Consider the following 16001-nt stretch of genomic DNA (forward strand, 5'->3'; position numbering starts at 1 on the left):
GCTCATGTAAAGCGCTCCAATACCTTCGGGTCGAGCTGTCGCTATATAAAATCTGGCAAAAATAAAACAAGCATTTGCAATGCAATAGGTCTCACATTTACGCGAGTTTGAGCTATTGGCATTGTAAATCACAATGCCTTTTATTTATGTTTTAAAAACAAAAACATAAATAAAAGGCATTGTCATTTAAAATGCCAATAGTTCAAACTCTTGTAAATGCGAGACCTATTGCATTGCAAATGCTTGTTTAGAGAGGCTGTCACAAGGGCTAGGTATTTAGTAAAAATGTGGGGAGCTGATTTGAGGCCAAATGAGAGAACTTTGAATTGCTAATGTGTGCCAGCTACAGTGAAGCGCAGGTTTTTCGAAATATGAATAAAGGGTGATGTTGAAGTATACATTCTGTAAGTGCAGGGTTGTCATGTGGTCTCAGTGATTTAGGAGAAGCAGGATGTAGGAAAGGGTGACCAAGCGAAAGGATTGCTTGCACAGATACTGGTTTAACTTTTGGAGGTCTAGGATGGGTTGCCATTCCCTTGTTCTTTTCTTGATTAGGAAAAACTGGTGTAGAAACCCATACCCTTCTATTGCTCCTTTGGCTAGCATGGTGAGGGCTTCTTCTCTGAGTAAGGGAAGACGAGGTGGGTGTGCTCCCTTTGGTGAAGCTGGTGGTGGTTGTTTGACAAGTTCAAGTGTATGACTATAGGTGGTAAGATCTAATACCCATCTGTCTGCAGTTATTTGCCTTAATTTCCTGGAGAAATTGAAAATGTTTGAACCCACGGTTGTTGCAGGGTTGGGTCCCCAACACTCAAGAGAGGTCACTGTTCTCTATTGGCTTCTCTGCCCTGAGGGGGCCTAGTCCGTTGCTTGTTTTAGGCCGCTGTTGGAGGAGGACAATAGAACTGTTGTTGGTAAGATGGCCTGTACTGTTGTTGATAGGGCTGTTGAAAGCACTGATAACCCCCTCTATAAAGGGAGAAACATCTTCTATGCTCTCCTCGAAAGGGCACCTTGCAAAACTGCAGCACCCCCCCCCCCCCATGACTTTGCCCTATCCACCTTGATGACCTTATCGACATGCTTACCAAAGAGGGCCCCCCAATGATAAGACATGTCCAGGATTATTGATTAGACCTCAGGCCAGAATGAGGTTGCTTTGAGACATCCTTGTCACCTAAAAACTGCGGAACCTGCCCGCTGCTGAAATCCAGTAGAGGCTATGTCTATTGCACAATCACTCATTTCAGAGGATGTTCTCTATCCCTCCTGTAGGACTCTTTAAGTCTCTAGTCATTTATCCTCTAGCACGAGATCTTTAAGTGCACCAATTCGGATCACATCTGTCAGTCGAAAAGGCCCAATATAGCAAGTGAGTTAGAAGCACGGACTGTGATGGCAGAAATCATGGAGAATGTTTTGTCTATGTTGTCTAGGCGTCTGCCCTCTTGGTCTGGTGGAGATGAGACCGGTGTAGAAGGATTTTTAGATCGGCATTGAGCCGGTTGAGCAATAACAGAGTCCTGCTTTGGTTGTCCCACCAAGCAGGCCAGTAAATCCTCAGGTGCTTTGTATTTCGTGTCTATTCACGGCAAGACTGCTGTTACCATAGCTGGATTCTGCACAATCCTTGTGCTTTCTTCTCAGATGTAGTTGACTATGGGAATAGCATGCACCGACTTCCTAGCAGGCTCTTTGAAATCATATAACAAGCATTTACAATGCAATGGTCTCGGCACTGATAAAGTTAGAGCTCTTGGCATTGCTCATGACATTATTTTTGTTTATATTTTTAAAACATTTAAAGAAACGGCATTGTTATTTACAATGTCAATAGCTTAATCTCTCTCAAATGCGAGACCTATTGCATTTGCACCCACACACAGAGCCACACAAAGCTACCCACACACAGAGCCACACACAGAGCCACCTACACACACAGTTACCCACACACAGACAGAGCCACCCATGCATAGAGACACCTAGTACTCTCTACTACTCATTCTCTACTACTCACTCTCTACCTCTTACCTCTCTCTACCTCTTACGCTACCTCTCTCTACTACTCTCTACTTTCTACGCGCACAGATATGCACATATATATATATATATATATATATACATACATACACACACATATATATACACACACATCTGCATATCTATATAAATACAAATTTAAATGCATGCATACATATACATATATGCATACATATGCATGTTATGTACATGAAAGTTTGAAAGACACTAATAAAAGCAAAGCTAAAAAGCCACCTAATTACAAACAGAATTGCTTTAACTTAAACGAGGGCGAGACCTATTGCATTTTTAATGCTTGTTCTGAAAGCCCCCAACTGATCAATGTATGGATTTAGGGTAATTTGTTTACTTACATTCCCACCACTGTGTAAATTACACAAATCTAATAGATAATCTAGTTTTACACCTATGTATGTTCATTCCAAATCTATATTTCACTATTAGAATCCTATGAAAGTGAATAGAAATGCGCATTCAAGTGGCACCTGCTCACGCGGCATTGCCTGGGAGAGACACGGTTTGGGCTGTATACAAATCGTGATGTAACAAATACAGTGGGTAAACGTAAGAAACATACGTAGATAAGGACTGGAGGTATATCGGATTGAGAAATCTGTCAGACTTCGAAACACGAACTCTAAATCACGCAAAGGCAGTGCATAAACTCAAAAAGTCTGACAGTATAAACTTACTAGCACAGTCTGTAAGCTTCTACTGGAAAATGTCGATAGTCCTGTAGCTAAGTTCTTAAGGTGGGTGTGGTCTATAAGATCTTAATTTGTGGGCCACGCGACCAATCAAGTATGAATTGACACTGGGCTCCAATTGAAAAATGCTGTACTTGGAATTACCCCTGCCTAATGTTGAGTTTCCAGTATGCTAACCTTGAGCCTCGGCCATGTCCATTTATCATAACGCTTGTATTTACCCCCAACTATCCCTGTTGTTGCTTTTATGATATGTAGCTATCTTTTACTGCTCTAGGATGAGCTGACATTTTATGCTTACTTGCATATGTACATATGATATTTTAATTCACTGTGTTATTTTCTCTTACTGCATTTTATGTAATAATGCTTTTATGACATGTATTGTCGAAATAAAGCTATTGATGATGACTTTGTAAATTATGTTTTTTTTAAATACAATCTCCCTCGTTTTTTACAGTGAATCTCAAACGCGACGCTCGGTGAATGGAGCCCACGAATTGGAGTGCTTTTACCATGAATATGCCTTCACTATTCATGCCTTTACTAAGAAATTCGTAGTACAGGGATGTGTGATAAAGGCATATTTGTTGTAAAATTTCGCGTTGTAAAGGCTTGCGCTGAAAGACGTCTGTGTGATAAAGCCTTCGGTGTAAACGTTTGCGTGAATCAGCCTTTGTTGAAAAGGCGGTTTCCCCTCTCCAACACCACATCTTCTCAATATGTACCGGAATCATTTCCTAGACTTCTGGCTATCCCTCCATGCCTCCACAATTTTCTGCAAATCTAGTCTCAATGAAAACAGTGCCTTCTATCAGCTTTATACAATACATTTCGGTCACCTCTAACAGTACCTTGTCAGCTTAAATTCAAACATAGCTTTATTTACAAGACCACAAAGATAAACTCTCTCCTGTCCATTTGTTCAAACATTAATACAGTTGTCTTGCTGACCACTGCATCTCATACAAATCTTCTAAATTATTTCTATCATAACTGATCATTTATCCAGCACAAGGCTGACAAGATTCATTCAAGCAAACGTTTGTCTATCATGATACTGATACTCAACGTCTACTACATCACTCCAGCCCATCCTTTACAGTGTTTCAAACTCACTCCTGTCAGACCGACCACACAACGAGCCATTCCAAAAAACGATCTTCCTCTTACAAGGGGAATTATTTTTTTGAAGGTTAACCAAAACATTTCGGCACGGAAAAAGGTAGAAAAAATAAATTGCCCAGAAAACAATAATAAGCACAACAAAAATAAAACAGCGCCCACTCACACAACACCTAACATACTTGGAACACACCTATTCCCCCCACCCCCAAGCTGCGAGCCCCACAGTTCTTGGACTTACCTCTTCTCAATACCTTTACTGGGTACTTAATACCTTCCCTCCCCTCAGTACTAACATGTTTAGCCCTTGCCCTATGACAGGCAACATCACAATCTATGACCAGTGAGTGAGGTCAACGATTGCCTCGATATGGGATTGTTATATTTTGGTTGATTTGTTGTTTTTATTCGTTTTAGTTATGCAACATGGCCCGCGGTGGATGACCTCCAAGCACACTTGCCCACTCGCTGTGTTAACTTTTACTGTTGTATAATTCTATACTGGTGCCGTTTTCATTTTGTGCCAATTGGTCATATGTCATATCATGTAGACCACTAGTGCTCATTTCATGCTTGGTTGTACTTAATTGTAAATGTTCAATACAAAGATTATGAGCAAAACAAAATATAACCTACTAAAATACCAGTCAGTTCGAAAATGTACAACAAAAATAGTGAAAAGGATCAAATAAGTATCAGTAAACTGTCAGAGCTGTGCACACAAATCTGTACGGAGGTCGTTTGTAGATAAACATTTTTATAGTCTTCCCAAAGTAGCTTTGAATGCTATTAGGAAAGAACTTTGTTGAACTAATATGACTTTAAGGTGTGGTTAAAGATTAGTCCTGGACTGGTTCTTGGAGTGAAGATTAACGTTTTAACCTGGGTAAATAACAGCCATTACTCGCAATGTCGTGAATTCTTTCAATTCAACAGCTATTTAAACAGTATTTTCAGTCAACTTTGGAATGTAAAACTCTATTGTACATCTACCAGCATTGTTTACTGCTTTCCCCAGCACATTTCTTACCTGTTCGTGAATGTCCACCATCACAGCATTTTGCTGAGGTGGGTGAGCGGCTGGGTGTAGCATACGTGGGGATACATTCGGTGGATGAAAAGCTCGAGGCTCTTCGATGGCTTGCTGCTGTCCATATGAAACGTGATGGTAATTTTCATCTTGACCAAGAGCGTTATGGCGAGAGAGACGATCCCTCCTTCCTCTCTGGCGACGGACAGGAGGACTGCAAGACAAAGGAAAGAAAGATTACACATGTATGTAAAATGAGAGAATTTACATAAGCAATAAATCAGTTTAGAAACAATACTGTAGTGACAAAGGGAACCCAAAATCAGAAAAACAAATAATGCCTGAACCTCTCTTTTGTTTTTCTGTTTTCTGTTTATGCTCTTAGTAGGATGCAGGCTTGTGTCCCACTTTAGTGCTTCCGTGTTAATTTGACAAATTAAAAGCATTTCTGTCCGGCTGGACAACTTTAAATATAGTACTGACTCTGGGTCTATATTCATCGCTCCTTACGTCTATTGTCCTTGTTTAGGGACCACTGTGTTTAAAACTTATAATGAAATAAGGCCATTGACAGCAGAAGAGACAAAATGTGACCAGCCATAAGAAAAGCAGTTCTCTGATTGGGATGACCTTTTTGAAAAGTGTAACTTCTCTCTCTACTCTGGAAGTCACTCTCTTCAGTGCTGTGTTTAACAGTGCTCCTACATAGTCCGGTATTTGTACAGGGGTCAACTATGATTTCTGGTAATCGATGGGAATGTGTTCAACAATGTTGGACGAACCCAATATGTGTGTGGTACAATCACTAGTTGGCTGTGTTTGGAACCCACTGGGTTTGTTTAAAAGACCCTCACACACCAACCTAGTTGGTGTCATGCTTCATCATTGGGGTCCCAACCGGGTGGCCGAATGCCCCCGGTTGTGCTACGACGCCCGTTTACATATCGATGGGAATGGTCAGCGAATGTTAAAAGCACAATAGTGGCATTGAAGTCCTGACATGCCTTCTCTGCAGCATGAGCCTTTATCAACCAGTTGTCAAAGTAGGAATAGATGAAGCTCCTTTGTTTGCACAGATGAGCTGCTACCACCAACATACACTTTGAAAATGTCTAAGGTGCAGGTGCAGATTTCATACTGAGGGGAAGAACAGTGTACTGGTAATGGGAACTGCCTACTGTGAACCTCACATATTTTGTATGCTTCCTCAACACTGAAATGTGTAAGTAAGCATCTTGTTAGTCCACAGCACACATTCAGTCTTAATTAATGAGTTATGGATATATTAGGCACAGACCCAGCACACTGAACTTCTGCCTCTTAAACCATTTGTTGGCTTGTCTCAGGTCCACAATCTGTCTAAATACTTGTTTGAGTCTTTATTTTGGAGTTCAAATAGGCTCAAATATATGTCCTTCACTGTGGGAGAGGAAGGAACAGGCTCAATGGCTCGCTTTTGTATTAGAGATGTAACCGCCACCCATAGAAACTGCAGCTAATATTTTAGTAAGCCGTCTCAGGGACTGACAGAGGTGAGGATCTGAATTGAAGAGCGTAACTGTTTTTTAGGTATCGCCTATCAGACAGTGCAAGCTGTCGAAAGATCTAAAGTGGGCTTACCAAGAACTTACAGTGGGTTTACAGCCTGCTCACTGCTTGCCATTGGATGGCTTTATTTTCACTCATTTGATTGAATTTTACTTAATGGCTTGCCGCGACCTTCTTGTGTTTGTCCCTCCCCTGCATCATAGCCAGCTGGCAATCCTTTTGATTGGTTGATTTATAGCCATCCACTACTTACTTTTAGGGAACTACTTTTTTCTAATTGCATTCCACGAGAACACAAGTGTTTTCCAGATCTGTCCCTCCTGTGCTTCTTCTCTAACTAAATATCTACCACAGCGCTCCCTTCCTCATATACTGCTTGTACTCGTGTGCTTCTTCCCTGTCACGTGCACATCATGTTGCTCTCTCCCTCCTGCGCATCTCCCTCCATTCTGTGTTACTCTCTCCCTCGTGTGCTGCTCTTACCCTTCACCCCATGCAGCTTTATTTTTATTTTATACCCCCTTCCACGTGCCAGCTGCCCTCACCATGCCCTAGTTTTTTTCTCCAAGAGAGCAGTCTCTGATCAGTAAATAAGAAGAAATTGTCCCTGGATCATTATGGCTTTTTTCTTTTATATTTCATCCTATGGTGCACAGTATCACAAACAGCACCGGCAAAACCAATATGTCCAAATGGCAAACCTATTAGATTTGCAAATGCTTGTTATTATTTGCAGGACCCATCTGCAAGTTGCTATGCTTTGTCACTGTCTGAAATGATTGGAAACACTCCCTGCCAAATGAGTGGTGAACAGAGGAGAGGAAGTCGGAGAGCCATTAACTTGAAGGGGAATGGGACTTCCCAGAAAAGTAGGGTCGCTGGTGCTGCTGGTGACATGTGTCAGCGATTCTGTGGTGCATGGGTTGCTTGTGGTCTTTCAGTTGCATGCTGCTGATGGCAACTGAACCCCTTTTCCCTGGTAGAAGCGGCACTGCCTTTGCCTATGCTGAGATTTGAGGTTTCAGCCTCTTTCCTCATCCTCTGCATCTCATCATTCATCTGAGAATCGAAATGGACCAATCCTGTGACTTTTAGGCTCCTAATTTTTAAATGTGCATCAGGCTTCAAAGATGTCAATAGCAGCCATGACACATAACTGTAGGAGATACCTTGGTAAAAGTTGGTGTGCTACTTGTATTCAGAATCAATGGAAAAGCTGATCCCTTGATTGGACACTAGATGGACCGCTTGCAAGATATGAAATCTGGTTTCCGTTCTTTTGGGAGCTCCTCTGTAAAAGTGGCTAGGGTTCCCATAGGGCTCAGTGACATTGTCCTAGCAGCGCTTGGGTGCCAGTTGCATTAAACGTGGTTGCTCTGGTCCATAAACTTTATGACTTGTTCTGGCAATACATTTTCTCTCCATATCTGTAGGCACTGATGCCTTTGAGGCCGATGCAAGTTTTTCCTGACTACAACTAGGACTGATTCCAGTTTAGGTTTGTGGCGCAAATATACTGGATACCAATCAGAAGTACTGCACTTCAATAGCTTTGGGGTTACTTCTCCTCCACAAGTTCCCTAAAGCCAGGGTCCAAAGGTAAGACAGGCCATGAAAGAGATCAAGACTGCAACATCTTCATAATGACTAAGACAGGAATAAGAGGCCTCAGTCTGTACGCTGAGCATCGCCGTTCCACATCATGATAGATGGTTCTGATGCATATGTGACAGTCTTGTTGATGAGGAGGCCAGTAATGTGGGAGTGTAAGACGAGTATGAGGAATAATGTCTGAAAGGATAGAGACCTTCTCCTAAGTCTTCTTGGGGTGTGCCCAAGAGCAGAGGTGGGACGATTCTGTTGGCCAGCAGGAGATTATGATGCACTGCAACCAGAGGCGTCTTCCTGATGGATGATGGATTACAGTTAAGTCTCTAGGGAAGACACAAGGGTGCAAGTGGAAGGAAAGGCATCCAGAAGGACAGCAGGAAAAACAGATGCCGTTGACTGCCTCAAGGTCCATCTTAGAGGGTTGTGAGGAGGACCTCGACATGGAATGCTTTGTCACTGTCTTTTGACACCAAGTTAGGAGACAGTCAGTGTTTCAATGTCAGCAGGCTTGAAACCATGGAAGTCTTCAGTGGATGGTACCCTCTCAAAGTTGTTATCCTTGCAACTAACTTGGCCTTAGACGTGTACGATGCTCAGACATCAAAACCTACGATGATGACCGGTGATCTTAGAAGTCCCTTGATTCATTGGTGTCAATTAATTTTTGCCCTGGTTCTTCCTCTTCAGGGGTCCTTTTCTGAAGTGTGCACATACTCAGTAGAAAAGGGCACATTATTGGGCCAGCATGCAAAGTTTCTTCCTCTCATCCTTTGCCCTGAGATCTTTTAGCATCCCTCTTCCATGCACTCCATCAAGATCCTTACATGCTCTTTTTGTAACCTTCCAAAATTCACATTCTTTGACCGAATGAGACCTGGGTAAGCAGATCAAACACACACAAAGTGCCAGAAACAGCCTTCTTCCTTCCACAAGACAGACAAAAAAAAGTGATGAGACAAGCTTCAAACATGTTTAAGACATCGAGTGAAGCCGTTTTAAACTCAATTCTGATGAGAAAACCTTGAATAAAATACGGTGAAAAGGTGCCAACTATTCTGAGATCCATCCCACATGAGCCAGAAAAAAAAGAGAACCAAGACTGAGGCAAACTGCTAGTCTAGTACATGATGAGAGATGAAACTTAGTGGCTCCTTAAAAGAGCAGTGTATGTTTTTCAATCTTGTCCACTTTTAACAGCTGCCTATTCCTTTGTCAGATGTAGCACTTTGGTACAGTCTTTTGCTAGATGTCGCAATGTGGCCTCTTCTATTACTTAAATGTGGTTATTATCAGAGAGAAAAAAAATAGAGAACCCTGGCCCGATTCTTTTATGTTACTAGGACTTGCTTTTTGGAAAGTGTAGCTTTTCACCTTCAATTAAAAATACGGCTGAAAATTGTATTTTCTTAAAAAGAGGCATTCTGCGTTTCATATACAAGGGGGAATAATCTACGGTTTTGATTAACAGTGAAGATCATATGATGCACAATATTTGGGCACAATTCCCAAAAATATGTTAGTCTTTACATAGGTTAGCAGTCCACAATATATTCTTTAATTTAATGTAGTAGTGTTTGCGTACCCTGCTCCCAACATGCAGCACGAGTTTAATGACATGAATTTACAGAGCGATGGGCAGAAGATTAGGCATTTATAGTGGCGGACTGGCTGAACTTTGTATTTGCTCTTCATGTGACATCCAAGCACTAGTGCATTCAAAAAGCATATTATTGATAATAACTAGTCATCGATTCAAATTTCAGAGAGGGATGATTGCTAGCTGCCGCCTTTTCTCTGGTAGAACATGCAGTGTGGGTGCTACTGAAAGACGGGCTCACTTCTCGAGTGGTCAAGTTTCCTAGCAAGTCACACACTTGCCTTCTAAATGTTTGCTAAAATAACATGTAACAATTGTGAAAATACCCAATGAGAGCAATGAATGTTAAAATTCTCTGCAGCAGCAAGAAGGTCTACCTAAGGAAACTTTCAGCAGGAAAACCAATCATGCTACTAGTTTTGTGGGAAACAGTGCGAAAAAAGGTATTTTCCTACAAACAAAATACATATTAGAATGCAAAAGAAAACTCTTTTACCAGGCAGTGGCGACACCAGAGCATAACTAAACTGCATATACAGAACTAATGCAGATAAGAGGGAAGATACTTTGTTGAGAAACTGCTAGAGGTCTCCTGTCATTTTAAAGACACAAATCCCATCTTGGAACTAGTCATGACCTTTTTGATATCAAGAGTATAGATGGTTTGTTTTGCAGGAACAAAACAACTTGAGAGCAAGACTGAAAAAAAAACGGTTACATAAGTACAGATGGCCTGCCACATGGATACAATTAATCCCCCCAAAAAGATGACCACACTATACAGAATGCCACAAAGTGCCTTTTAAGTTAGTGGGGTAGCCATGGTCCCTAAACCCTAGCTGGGGTGTAAAATGAAGCAGTAACTGGGATGCAAAGACATCTCTCACCATTGGGAACCGCTGCAACTAATTTTGATGCTCTATTTATATCCAAGTGATGGTTGAACACATGGGAAAAATTAACATCGTCCTGATTGTGGTGCTCTACCAATTATTTTTAAGATGTAGAAAGCAGTGGCACAGAGGCACATCTACTGTTGCCCTTCGAGGACTGCTGAACATGAGCTGCCAAAACGGCACTCAGTTTGGCTGGACACGCAGACTGGACCTACAACATGACAAATCACCATGCAGCTGCCACATAATGACAGGAAAGATTTCAAGCCGTGAGTTCTCAAGCACCTTGTGTGTGCATGTGTTCTGTCATGTGGGTAGGGGAAGGCCATTAGAAGGTGTGCTGTCTTTGTTTCCATAGCTATGGATTACCTCTCCGACAAAGGTGTGTACTGGCTCTTAAGGATTCAACTAAATGTTTAAATGACTGAATTCATCCAAAGGTAAATATGTTTTGAAGGAACGATAGCCAAGGGTAGAGCTAAAAGATCTTTAACAACAAAGGAAAAGTAGTAAAATCTACCTTCGTCTGTTACGCAGAGGTGTATTACACTGCTCGCCCGAGAAATGGTGTAGGTGAGGCCGAGCTGAAGGAGGTCGCCTGTTGGAGGTCATCTCCCATGGTCGCATTGGTGGAGATGGTGCAGGGGACGATGTAGTGTATTCGAAGACTGAATGTGAAAGGCGCTGTCTCTTTGGACTCGGACTGTCTTCACTCTGTATAGATCAAGAAATTGAACACCAGTTAGTGCATTTTTAAAAAAAAGTATTTTCAGACCTGAGCAATCCGTAATTTGAGGACCTTCACAGGCATCATACAAAACTACTTCTCTATAACAATACTAAATACAGCAAAAAAAACGTTTTTACAAAGATATTTATTAATTCACCCCAGTCAGACATATGCAGCGTTAGACAAAGGACCATCAACCAATGGGAAGGAAAGCCTCATAAATAAGTAACAAGATCAAACAGTGATGAAACAGTACAGCAAACAAAGATGCGCCCAAGTGTAATTTGTAGAACACATGCTGAAATCACCAAACAATACAAATTTGGTAGGAAATGTCTTGGGGGCTTTTTAGATCATATTTCACTTTGAGATATTCCTAATGGCGTGCCACGTTCTAATGTAAACTGGGAAATAGCTACCAGGGCAGGTATTCAGTGCCTTCTGAATCAGGTGGCCAAAAGTCAAGGGCGTTCGTGTAAGTAATTAGTCATACTTCAAATTAACAACTCTTTGTTTGCAGGTAATTGTGTTGCCTTTTTAACCAGTGCTGACAAAGCAAATAGGTATGGCTATTGCAGAATACTTGCTCACAAAGACCTACAGTAGAGGCACACGTACCAGTACCAACAAGTCTATTGCTACCTGCCTTCAGGAGTGCTACAGATATACAGGAACCCGTAAGAACAGACTAACATACATACAGACTTTTAAGGACAAATGACCCATCGTCATCCATAATGAAGTGCAGTAGAAAACACAGGGTGAACCACATCAAGAGAGCACAAAGGGTGTACAGCAATGGAGCACAGGTGGGTGGGAAGGAGCATTTAAAGCACCTCAGTGGAGCAATGGCTAAAGGGTCACAGGACAGCACATCCTGATTGACACTTCCTAATCTAAGTGGGCGATGTGCAGTTTAGCAGGACTGAGCTGTACATCACAGGGTTACCAGCTTTATACATTATGGGCACAAACTCATGTAGCAGGCCTGTTAGGTCATCGTCATCAATCAAATTCATTCTCAGAGACGTGTGCAATATTACCAGTACCAAAATGAAAGGTGACTTAAACCCGGAGGAGGTTCAGATAAAAGTGCTATTAGGACCCCTGCACGCCAAGATAAGCCTTACTTTTGCCTTGACTTAAATTGATGGCTGCTCCCAATGTTTGGTTTTTGTCTTGATGACGCCCTAACTAATAAGGTCGAAACGCTGTAGACATCCTGCTTTGGCAAATTTAGAGGAAGCATATATTGTGTTCTGCTCCTGTCACTTGACAGACTTAGTTTGATGTTAATTTCTCCTCTGCCATGGTCTTTTGTTTACACTGTAATATGTACTTTTCATTGGTGTACGCCTTGTGTAACTCTGTGTGCACCAGTTGATTATTGTATTTTTTTGTGTGATTTATGAGTATTTTTTAATAACAAATGTCTTTCAGATAACTGTTGTGGGTAGTTTTTTTTTTAATCTTCTGTAATTTTCCCCTCAATTAATTGTCCTATATTAGCTGTGTGTTTTTGTGGAGAAAACAAATTATTGTTTAAAATTATTCCCTGAACCATTGTTGCTATAACATTGTCCAATTCGGAAGCAGCAGAGCAGAGAGACACTGATGCCAAACGAAAGTTAAGCAATGGGCGGGCTCCAAGCCCTTTTTGTAAACAACAGTATCTCGCAAGCGAGATTGCATATGCAAGTACATGCTGCTCACGTTAGCGCATGCTGCTCACGCAGGCTCGACCCTAAAGATACAAGGAGAAGACTCATTTCACTACATTTCTGCCAAATTTCAGGTAGATCCATCAAATAGTGCCTAAGTGGTTAGTCACAAGCTAACAAATGATGGCTGGAATGCTGAATAAATCATACATTCACCCCCAGTCAAGAGATCTGGGTTAAATCCATCGTTCTTTTGCTCACCATGCCACACCACTTTAGACCCAGCCATATGCAAATCAGTCTTGAACCTGTTCCTTAAAGGAACAGTCCAGGTCTAACTGCCAAGCCAGGTCCTTCCTGGACCTGAAACAAGCATACTGGGACCGGTTTTGGGGTATTACCCCTCATCAGCCAGGCTAGCTTGAATCCAGTGAGCAAGGGACCCACGACTGGGCATACCCATCCCACCTAGGGTAAAAAGTGCTACGCAAACAAATGATGGACGGAATGCTGAATAAATCATACATTCACCCCCTAAGTGTGCCAGGATTTTTCCATGGAGGAGAGGTTGCTTCCTCTAATGTTGTGATGAAGACCCTGTCTCAATTCATCTAAAATGTCGAAGCGGCAACATTCTAACTTGCCATACTGATAGTTATATTGCAGTGGCAAAGTTCAAAGCCCTGAGTTACATGTTTAAAATCAAGATAGGCGCTGCCCCTCAGTATCTGCAATCTCTTGTCAGCCCATATGTGCATACCCGCTGCCTTCGCTCATCCACTCAAGGGAACTTCTCTGTGCCCAGAATCAAACTATCTCGGATGGGAGGTAGATCGTTTGCATACCTTGGTCCCTCACTATGGAATTCACTTCCCTCAACTATCTGAAACGAAACAGTATATGCCCTTTTTCGCAAATCCCTGAAGACCTGGCTTTTTAACCAGTAATCTTACAAAGCTGCTATACATTCTTTTGATCTGCTCCGGAGCCGGGAAACCCTTTTTGGGTAGCTGCCGCGCCTTACAAATTTAATAAATAATAATAAAACTGAACTCAAATGTTGAGTTTTCTTCATGTAAATTGTGATACTACTCAGTCAGCATTGTTAATGGTTTGTGCTTTTTAGGGAAAAACACAGGTGCACCTTTATTCACTTATGTCACCTATTACCTTCACCATGAAGTTTTCTGGAACACCTATTGTATAGAATGTTGATCTGACATGATTATTCAGAATCTGAAAACTTTATTTTGATGCAATAAATAACCATAAAAGTAACATAATCCATAAACAATTAAAATCACATAATATAAAACAACTGAACGAAAAAGTAACATAGCAACAGTTTAAACAGCATACCAGTAAGACAGTATTAGAAGCCAGATTATAAAAGAATAGAACACTGGGCCCTCACAGCAGATCTTAAATAGGAGCCAATTTGCAAAATAGCTTTATCATCTGATAATTGAATAAAAAGGTTAAACGCTGGTCTGCAGTGTGTGATGTTTTGGCATTTGTTTTTTTAAAAGTGGGAATAAAAACGTCTTAAATGTGAACTGATTATTCAATAATGAAAACACTGTCCAACCAAATGTAATAGATGTGTTTCGCCACAGACATCTAGATCAACCTTCACCCAAGGGAAGTGTTGTTGTTTTCTAAATGTGGACCCAAGTTTACAGGTATACTGGGTCTTTCTATATTATTTATACAATTTTTTAATAAGCAGGTTCTATCAAGGAAATAAAGCCCTCAAACTAATGGCAGTGCTTGTCAAACAGAACAAGAACTGGCAAAGCCAATAGGTCTTGCCTTTGGGACGATTGGCTTTGCCAATGGTTTATAGCCTTCCTGTACTGCATCCCCAAATCAGCTCAGCGTGGCTAAAGAATTAATTAAAAATAAGCCTTTGATGTGTCCATCTACGTCTTTTTATAAGCATGTGCATAATATGGCTTAAGAGAGGGAGGCAAAAGGGGGGCAGAAGCAGCATGGGAGGAGTAGATTGGGAAAGCAAAGTGGAGGGCAGGTGGGAGGAAGCAGATGACAAAGAGGAAGCAAAGTGGAATGCTGGGGGGGGGGGGGGTTGCACACAAGCAAGAAAGCAACCAGGGGGTGGGGGAGTACATGTGGAGGAGTGTAACATGGGAGGGAATAGACAGCAAAGCAGAGTGCAGCAGGAGAGAGGTACATGAGGAGACAACTGGAAAACATGCACGCACATAAAGTGTTTGGCCCAAAAGAAACAAGCATTGGCATAGCCAATAGGTCTCGCCTTTGGGACCATATAAGTGTTTAGCCATGCAACAGTTGCATACCTAAACACGCACATGCACTGTAGCTCTAGGCTGGCCTGGTAGCACTTTTTGGAGCCCTCACAAAATGGGTCAGGCGAGACCTAAGAAGTAGAGCTTTAAAAGAACACAGTGGAAGCATAAAAGCCAAGGGGTGAGGAAGAATAGAATGCTATGGCATGGAGGGCGCACGGCACTGGCGTGAACTGGCAGGGGGAGAGGCTCACCAATGAAATGGTACGATGTGGCCTGAATAATTCCAGGTCAGCAGCGAAATATGCCCTAAAAATCCATGACCTGCTAGCTGACAGACCTTATGATATGTTAAGCATCACAGAAGCCTGGCTTACTGAAGCAAGTGGTCTGGAGCAGTGTATGTGCCCAGACGGGTTCAAACTTTTGCACCACATGTGGCCGAATTGCCACATAGGTGGGGTGGCAATCATGCTCCAAGAGAATCTTATAATGAAGGAATTACTGAAACCTCTTGCCAGAAATCATGGACTTCAAGATCTCTTCACTGGTTGCCACATTATTCAGTGGTCTATCGTGTTACAGTCCACCTGGATCGTGTGCTCCAGTTTTTAGGTCTCGGCTAGCGAAGGCTGCGCTTGCGCAGTCTCGCTCGCGAGATTTAATGTTTTAGGAGTGGGGCTTTAACCCGCCCCTTTTTTTCCCTCTTCTCCATTGGCTGGCCTCTTAAATGCTGGTCAGCCATTGGAGAAGAGCTTTGTCTCTCCAAACAAGCCCCGTCTTTTTCGG

The 16001-nt window shown here is 41.9% G+C and overlaps 1 protein-coding gene across 1 annotated transcript in view; it reads right to left on the reverse strand.

Moving 5' to 3' along the window:
- RNF38 (ring finger protein 38) overlaps window positions 1–16001 on the reverse strand; it is a 655055-nt gene that overhangs the window by 307472 nt on the left and 331582 nt on the right. The window contains exons 3-4 of the mRNA XM_085641112.1: window positions 11075–11268; window positions 4903–5116 (exon numbers count right to left, since the gene is read on the reverse strand). Coding sequence (XP_085497238.1) covers window positions 4903–5116; window positions 11075–11268 — 408 coding nt within the window. The remainder of the gene's footprint in view (window positions 1–4902; window positions 5117–11074; window positions 11269–16001) is intronic.

Source organism: Triturus cristatus, chromosome 2_2 (genome assembly GCF_964204655.1).
Source record: "Triturus cristatus chromosome 2_2, aTriCri1.1, whole genome shotgun sequence".
Classification (NCBI taxonomy): Eukaryota; Metazoa; Chordata; class Amphibia; order Caudata; family Salamandridae; genus Triturus; species Triturus cristatus.